At 40.0% G+C, this 9,299-nt stretch overlaps 1 protein-coding gene across 1 annotated transcript; it reads left to right on the top strand.

Moving 5' to 3' along the window:
• Positions 1-3,124: 3,124 nt before the first annotated feature.
• tmem244 (transmembrane protein 244) lies at positions 3,125-8,623 on the top strand. Its single transcript, XM_035144230.2, has 6 exons — positions 3,125-3,290; positions 6,129-6,214; positions 6,355-6,431; positions 7,201-7,326; positions 7,589-7,633; positions 7,884-8,623. The coding sequence occupies exons 1-6, from the start codon at positions 3,198-3,200 to the stop codon at positions 7,979-7,981; spliced, it is 525 nt and encodes a 174-aa protein (XP_035000121.1). The 5' UTR covers positions 3,125-3,197; the 3' UTR covers positions 7,982-8,623.
• The last annotated feature ends 676 nt before the right edge of the window (positions 8,624-9,299 follow it).

Below are 9,299 nucleotides of genomic sequence, written 5' to 3'. Positions count from 1 at the left end.
AGGACGGCGAGAACTGAGATGTGGAGAGAAAAGTGTGGGAGAAAAAAAAAGGGAGAGTTAAAAAACAAAGCCTTACATTGTCGACTGCTGCGTTTCTTGTTTACGAGCCCATTTAGGATTATGGGATTTACGAAATGTGTGGACTTGTTGTGTTGCGCTTATTGTAAGCAGCTGTGGTCAGAAGGTAATTAAACTATAGAGCTGTAATTGAGAGGAGGAGAGATTTGGAAAGAGAAAGGGGGACATGGAGAACAAGGGGAAAGACTGGGGGAAGGAAGGGTATAGTAGAGGTGGTAGAAAAAGTGTGAAGGTGGAGGAGGAAAGGTTTTCTGCTTATCTGAGGTGAGAATATTTCAATGGATCAGAAGATGACTGACAGGGTAGGGGACTGGTGAAATCCAGGGAGGATTTCAGAGGTTTTTTTGGGGCTAAGTGATTGTAGGATTGGCCAGAGACCTGAGGAAGATGTGGTTCCTATAGTTGCAACTAGTGTTTTTTTATTATTATATATTAATCATTTGTTCTATAGAATTACAGAAAGTAAAGTATCAGAATAAAGAAAATATCTTTCTTTCTTTCTAGCACGAGAACCCTCTTCTCCCTCCTACTTACCAATGTTGATGTTGCCTATTTTTGTGTATCTTGAATGAATTATGATACATCACACTGTGTATCAAACACACCCATGCACACACACACACACACAGGATGGAAATTATAGCCCCGGTGCTCCTACAACAAGCCATGTTGACATGTAGGTCAATGAGCCTCAGCGTTCTTCCTCTCTCTCTCTCTCTCTCTCTGGCGAACTGATTTATAAGCAGATCAGGAGAACAGTGCGGATACAGTGTGTTCATTTCTCTGCCTCTATGGATACAGCACAGACGGTTAAAAGTCACTCATGTGGTGTAAACACTCTCTGGATACAGGAGCACTCTGTTGAGTTGTCTCTAACCGTCCCATTTTTCATACTCATATTAGGCCTGGAACCGGTGGTGGTGCGCTTCAGACAGATCCTCAGTCTAAATGTACTCACGCCATCTCTTTTGTTTTGACTTGACTTATAAAAGGTGCTGTGACATTATTTGATGGTGGGAACTGCACAGGAACCGGAGGCACAGCGTCGTTGTGTCCATGGAAATTAGTTTAAACTAAATTTAAAAGAAAAGGGAACACATGTGCATCCATTAGTATGATAAGAAAAAGTTAAATAGACAAAAATCGTCTTTGGGAAAAATGCCAGCTTTGGTTTCACTCGCCCTATATACATGCCCCCTGGTGGCTGGCTGCACTATGGGTCATATACCTAGTCTCTTCCATGTTAGTGGATGGGACATGGGTCAAACTAAAAGAAGAAGCGAGTGAAACGTCATGATTGACAGCTGGGACTGACTCATGATTGGCTGAGCGCATGCGTCAGTCGGACCTCGATACCACAGCTCCATCCCCCAGATCGTTACTGTGCAGACTGTGGTTTCAAATTAAGACTTCAGTGCATAATGATTGCATTTGTATCCAGAATGTTTGGGCTTCATTTAGCGGGAGGAAGTGGAGACGCGTCAGCACAGCTTTCACTCATGGAGAGCCTTCCTGTCATCAATACAAATGTGAATGGTCTTTTAATCCCAGTTGTGTGTATTTGTGAGACACACAACTATATATTTTTCATCACTGTAGGTACTTGGAGGAAGGAATGATACTGAAATGCTGAAAAGTAAATAAACACTTAATCAAAATACTTAAATGTCAAAAACAAACATTATTCATTCGTGCATTTTCTGTCAGTCCTGCTTTAAAGCCTAAAGCTAAGACACATCCAGAGAGATAAAATGTACCAGAACACATGCACACACACAGGAAGCTGAATAGTTATGACGTTTATCTGGTTCTGCAGCCCCTCAACTCCCCTGCTTTTAATCACCATGGTTACAATGATGCGGGTTACTCTCACATACAAAAGGTGCACACAAATGCAGGCTGTGACGCCAAAGAGTTTCTTAGGCTATTTATGGAGGCAGACGGAAATGTTGAACAGACGTCACTCCGGCATTTACTTGGTCTCCTTCACCCTCTCCCTCACTTCACCCACTTAATCTTCATTTTCATGAACAGATGATGGATGTTCAGCATCTAAACGCTCTCTCTTTTTCTCCCCCCCCCCCCTTCTCTCCTGTTTTCATGCACAGTGTCTGAGCAGGAATAAGCACAGTGGAAAATGATTTATGACACTGATATCAGATATGTATGAATGGAGCATCTTATCTGTTGCTGCCAGCCCTGTGGCTGTAGCTCTTATCTCCTGCTCTAGTGTTGGCTGTCACTGTGGGAGCTGTTCTCTCTGTGCTTGTAAAGCTATGCCTCCACCTTGTGGTCGTATTCAGAACTGCTAGGCAAAATTTGAATTGCATCCTCCTTCATGAGATTAATCCAATCACACCTTCAATATTCACTGATTTTTCTATGAAAGGTTGTAAAATTATGAAAAACTCTAATCACTGTTCCCCCCGAGTCCATCCGACGATCAACTGATCATCAAAATAGTTACTGATTACCATTTTGCTGATCTACGAATCAGTCAATCAACTAATTGTTGCAGCTCTACCTCAAAGTGCCTCACCCACGTATTCATCTTCTGCACTATGTTTTTAATTTGAAATATTTATTTGAAGGAGGAGAAGGAGAAGCGCAGGATGTGATGGCAGGAAGAGAGAATACAAGATGGGCACCATGGAAGAAGGGAATGAGTTGTAGGAAGTAATTGAGGGATGAAGAAAGCATCTTCGAGAAACATTTATTTGTCTTTTGACCATTGTCCCATCCACTAACATGGAGGAGGCGGAGTTTATGACCTATACTGAGACGCTTTGGCTTCACTTTCGGGAGCAGTCGTGACGTCCATCTTTACAATATATATAAAGTCTATGGTCCACACATAAATCTGTGTCTGTGGTGCTTCCTGAATTATTAACCTTAAAACCTTTTGTGCATGTGTGAACTCCCTATACTATGTTCAACTGTATCCCAGTTGGGATTTGCTCAGTTCTTACTAAGTAGTAATCCCATTTATTCTAATCCCCACCCCACCCCCCAACATGCTCTCCCTCTCTCTCTCTCTCTCTCTCTCTCTCTCTCTCATACTCATACACACAAATGCGCACATGTAGCCTACATGCTCTCATTCGGACCAGCGGCCATTCATGTTGTTGGACTACTGCTGTCGTTGTTGTGGATTCACACTCATAAAACGCCATGGACCCGTCTCCCTCAAGACCACACCCAGTGATACCTGGGTAAGGACGGCGTGTAGCACTAGAGGGTGAAAGCCTGCTGTTGCTGTCGTCTGTAGCGTAGCAGAGGCTCCGTGCAGAGACGTGTGTTTATCAACATGGCGAGTTCTCTTACAAGTGTACTGTCTGTTTGCATTGGCTTTTAACATTAGCAACATAATCCACTGCATTATCTAAAGATCGTGGAATATTAACTGATTACCTGCCATTGTTGAGGTATTACTTTATCTGCTATGTACAGTTTAATAGAGTACAACAGACAATTAAATCCAATGTATTCACTGTTATTAGAATCACGTCTTCATTGTCGTCATAATCAGCATTTACCTGTGTATCTTTTTAGAGGTTTATGCCCAAATGTCACAGTTAGAATTTTTTTTCCTTCCCGAGTCTGCCTGTCAGTAAGCAACCGGAACTCACCCGGTCAGAGGATGGGATTTGAAGTCTCAAAGCTGGTTTCTAGAGCAGCTTTTGAAGTACAGTCTAGTCTGGAGCTGACAAAAACACTAGTTAAGGTGTTTAGCTGTCTCCGAGGGTATTAGCATGAGATCAGCTACTTCCCAGCTTTAAGATGCACCCACATCCTCCTGTGGTTCCCTGCTCAAGAGGCCACCACATATTGAAAAGTGGGCCACAGTAACATTAGTTTCAAATCAAATCATTAGCTGTAATCTCTGGATTCCCATGTTGTATTTTCTAACCACTGTTCACTCAGAAGCAAAGAAGGATGAAACTACATTAGCATCATAAATTAAATGTCCACTAATGTCCTATCCTGTCTATAGATATCCTTTGAATTAAATGCTATTCTCTTCTGGAAGCTTTAACTTGTTTAAGTCATGAATCAAGAGTCTTCCTCTATGTTTGTGAGGTAAATGTGAATGTCAGCATGCTGATATGTAAACAACGACAGGGCTAACATGCTAATATTTAGTCACCACTAAGTTTATCAATGTATTAACACTCGAACAATTGAAAATAAGCACTAGATAAATTTGTTGTACAATGACAATTAAGGCATTCTAGTGTTTTCAAAACAAGGAAGTATGTCTGAGGCTGATACTGGTCATAAACCATAAAGTATTAGACTAATTTAAATGTTGAGTTGAATCACCAAAGCTGAGGTTCAATATTTTCAGGGAACCATGAATATTTTAACCAAATTTCACCAGAAAACCATTCTGTATTTGTCAGGACGTTTTGCTAAAAAAACAAAAAGAGAATCATTAAGTTTTAGGATTCACCCTCTTGGGACCAAGAATGTTTCAACAACATTTCATGGGAAACTACCCTGTAGGTTTTGGGATGTGGAACAGTAACAGTGACCAGTGAAAAGTAAATTTCCCATTCATTTACTCCATTGGCATTTTAGAAAACCCTTAAAAAAGAGTTTTAAGCCTGGAACCAGGCCGACTACGAGATGAATTGTGACCATAAAACATTCTGTTAGAGCAAAAAAAAAATCTATAATGCACATTGAAAATACACATCCCATAATCCATTGCAGACCCACAAGCTGGACCTCACTGACACTCAAAATACGCAAACTAAAGACGTCATCATCATTCATCCTTCAAGGAAACTAACTATTTTCATACATTTTCAAGATTAAACAAAAGGTCAATTAATCATAGAAATAACAGATGGAATAAATGATACATAAAGACATAAGACAGCAACTGAAGTACAACAGGTTTGTGGACCCAGTACACAGTACAAGTATTTTCTTTTGAAGGGGCAGGGCAGTGAAGGTAGTTTTTTGTTATGTTTTTCATCCTAACTGTGGTTTCTGTCACAGCAGAGAAAGCACAGGAGTAACTAATAAGATTAACAGTGACTGTGTTCCATTAAGATGTGCCTGTCAGCCCATATGTACCAGTGTGAAGGGCCCTGGCACCGGCAACACATGACTGGAATGCGGCCCATTATTAATGTGATTAGTTAAACCTCTGTTTGACAAGCTGAAATGTCAGCTGTGAGAAAAGGTCTGTTATCTCTCCTGCGAGGGTGTCGTGTAACTCATTTCCTGTGAAGGCTGCAGTTAATCATCTATGAAAGGAGACTTTAGCGAGCGAGCGAGCAGCGACTGTCGGCTGCTGTCTCCTGTTATGAGCCTCTCGAAGAAAATGTGAGAGCGCAGACGAGAAGCAGCTTTGGTAAACACACAGGGCATTAAATAACAATAATGGCTCTCCAGTAACCTGCTCCAACTACAGCGTTTTATACTCAGATTCTAATCGTTGACATAAGGCTCATGTCTTTAATGTTTTTTAGGAGTCAGATTTTCTCTTATTGTTTATTTGAAGCACACATTATGTGTTAGATGCTTGAATTGAGAAGCAGAACTCGTGAATGTAGCTGACTTTAACTTGACATCTTTTTTCTACAGTAAAATGAAGGGAAAAATCAAGTAACAATGGCCTGGCAGTTAAATACAATATACTATAGTGACATTTAAATCAAATATGATAGATTATAAATGCAGGAACAGGAACAGTCTGGCTCAGGATGACAATCTCTCAACTACAGGACACTAGTTTCTTCCATTGATCCATTACTTTTACCAATTATCCTTCACGGGAGTCTGAGACCAATCCCAGCTGACATTTGGTGAGAGGCGAGCAGGTTGACCAGCGTATCACAAGGCCACGGTCAATTTAGTTTTCAATTATTTTAATATCAATCAGCATGTCTTTGGACATTGGTCTGTGGGAGGAAGCCGGAGTACCCTGAGCAAACTCCACACAGAAAGACCTGGGATTCAAACAGGGAACCTTCTTACTAAGAGGCTACGCTGCTAACCACTATGATATTTCGTTTCCTGTCCTCTCCTCTCGCCAGGTCGTCCTGCAGAACCTGTTGATGTGCATGGTGTGCTTCTACTCTCTCTACTACATCGTGGTCAGTCTCTGCATCGGACTGCTCAGGTACACTCACACTAACACACACACACACACACACACACACACACACAAAGGAAACCTGTAGAGGGAGTCATAGTGGGCCTGGAGATGTTGCTCCAGTTTATCCTTGGTGCACATCCTCTATAATCTTGTTTTGTGTTTAGGGTTCATGAGATCAACAGCTTGTTGGCACCATTCGACTACACAACACAACCATCATGGCAGAACCCCAAATACCTGGGTGAGTATAAGTGGTGGAATTTTATCAAGTACGACGTGTTCTAAGATACTTGACGTTTACATGTTTCTATTTTATGCTACTTTATAAAAAAATCCCACTGGGGAAAATCTAGAATTAGAACACCACAACTGCACCAGCTGCTGTAAAAATAGTACAGTGACGTACAAGAAACTAGTGATATATATTTTATTTTATATAAAGACATAAAACAAATTGGCACAATAGGTTTTTCTTTCTGCTAGAGTATGATCTACTATAGAAATGATTTGTGGTAACATTTCTGACGCTCAGTTGTACAAGTACTTGTCTCAATGACTCATCGTTGGGGTCGGCATCTGCACTTCACATAAGGAGTTGTCAACCTTCTCTCCTTCACTTGTTTTGTGTTGTTATATTATGTCATCAACATCAGACATCGGATTTGTTTACATTTGGCTCATGCTTTGTTCATAATGGTCGTGTTGTTTTTATATGCACATTTGATTGAATTATTTCAGGTTTCATTAAAACTTGTATTCACTGACATTTGCATTGTAAAACAAAAATCTTCTTCAGCAAACTGCAGCCTTCATTCTTCACTGTCAATGTTGCACATTTGATATGGTGTTAGTGCTATATATAAAAAAAATTGTGAAAATAAATATATATTTTGAATATAAAACAACTGCGATGACAATTATAACCAGGATAATTTACTGTAATTTTGAAATACAATTTTCACACAGTTTCATCTTTAATATGATACATGATTGTCCTCCTCTCTTTCCAGTTGGTGTGATTTCCACGGAAGTGACGTATGTTTTAGGAGGGCTGGTCTTCGCCTGGATTGTAGAGGACTGGGTCTGGGATTACGCCATAACTGTCACATTGCTGCATGTCGCCATGACTGTAGCAGGTAAACACACACACACACACACACACACACACACACACACACACACACACACACACACACACACACACACACACACACACACACACACACAAAGTGGATCAATATCGTGGAACAGCTGATAGGATTGGAGGCCTGGTTATGTAACAATGTGATGGCTGTTGTTCAAAGTTTGCAGACACACACACACACACACACACACAAACAAATGCACACGCATAAGACATCTATATGTTTATATCCTTTTTGTGTTGTGTGTTTGCAGTGATGTCAGACTTCCCTTCAGCTGAGCACTGGTGGATAGCTCTGGGTAAGGGTATCCTTCTGTCTGCCTGCCCATATGTATCCTCACCTGTCACCAGTCCCATTTGCAGAACATGAAAACTCCTCTCTGTATTTCTCTCCAGCTCCTCTCTATCTGTCCCAGATATTCCCTTTTCCTGTTCCCTCGGATTCAGGCTTCTGGAAGACAGCTGCTGCTGCTGCTGGCATCCAAGCCTTTCCTCTGATTGATCCCTTTTCCTCATTTATTTAATCTCCATCTCTCTCTCTCTCTGCAGGTTCAGGTCTGGTCATGATGATATTTGGGGGACAGCTCCTGGCCTACAAACTCTTCAGGACCAACTTTGTTTATCCCGCTGAACTGCAGAACTTCTAATCAACACAATGAGGAAATCTTTTAACTGGCTTACTGGTTAATCTCAGGTCTGCATGAATACCAATGGGTTCACTTTGCAAAGGCTGTGCTGCTAGTTTCATGTTAACACTGGTATGAACAACTACATTCTGTGCTAGATTAATTCATCATTTTATTGTAATATCCCTCCTTGTACAAATAGCAATTATCCTCATTTTAACATTGTTTTTGTAACATATTCTGTACAGTTTAAATATTCTTTTGTATTTTTTCTTTACAAACTTCATACTGTAACAAAAAGTATCAGCAGAAAATGACACATGTAGGATTCTGTAAACTCCTGGATATTACAGCTGGAAAATATCTACTACCACTACATATTTTTTCAGGGGTGAATTGAGTCAGCTATTTTCTAATTGTAATGTCAGATCATTTTTAAAATATGTTACACATCAGTTTTGTAGAATCTACAGTGTAGTATTCCAATAGATAAAATACCTGCCTGGACACAAAGCAAATATGATCTGTGCTACATGTGTTTAAGAAGTTGTGTTTGCAGGAAGAAATCAATATATATTATCATATATAATGACTTCAATGTGACTTGTATATATATTAGTTGAGATCTGTTGGATTTACATTAAAACACTTCATGCAAAAGGACTGATTTGTGTGTTCACATCTGTGTATCCAAGCATACATTTGTTCAATGTTGTATTTATAAGGAAACACCAGGTGGCTCTGCTGTCTGAGATGTGTTTAAAGGAGAAGGCCAGAGCAGCTGGTGCGTAGCCTACATACAGTATGTCTTACAGTTGTGGCAAATCATTGTTTATCTAAAATACTTCATGTGAGTATTGTGTCACTAAACAGAAAAAATGTTGCCTTTTAGCTGAGAAGTAGTATTGTGTGGAAACAGAGTTATTATAGCTAATATATTATCAGGTTATCCTGTGGTTGACAGCGCTGCAGTTATCCCGCAGGAACTAAGGCTACTTTTGAAGCGTTGCCATGGAATTCAATGTTGTCCCTCTCTTGATTGGGTGGACCTACTTTGCATGCAAATGACATGAATAATACATAAATAAGAATCCATTTTTAAAAATGTATTATTTATTTAAAACCACATCCTGTCAAAAAGTGACTCCAGATCAGCACATATACACATTTAAACACCAACAAAAAACATGCTGTAACGCTCTCTGCTGCCCGCACGATTATTTCATCATTCTTATTATACATTTTAAATAAATAGCATTGCATATAATAGTAAGTAGGAGCTAAATCATTTATTAATATACTGTATTTGAATACATGAGGCCTTTTTTTGGACATGAAT

Source organism: Hippoglossus stenolepis, chromosome 20 (assembly GCF_022539355.2).
Source record: "Hippoglossus stenolepis isolate QCI-W04-F060 chromosome 20, HSTE1.2, whole genome shotgun sequence".
Lineage (NCBI taxonomy): Eukaryota > Metazoa > Chordata > Actinopteri > Pleuronectiformes > Pleuronectidae > Hippoglossus > Hippoglossus stenolepis.
This window is presented reverse-complemented; position numbering and strand designations above follow the sequence as displayed.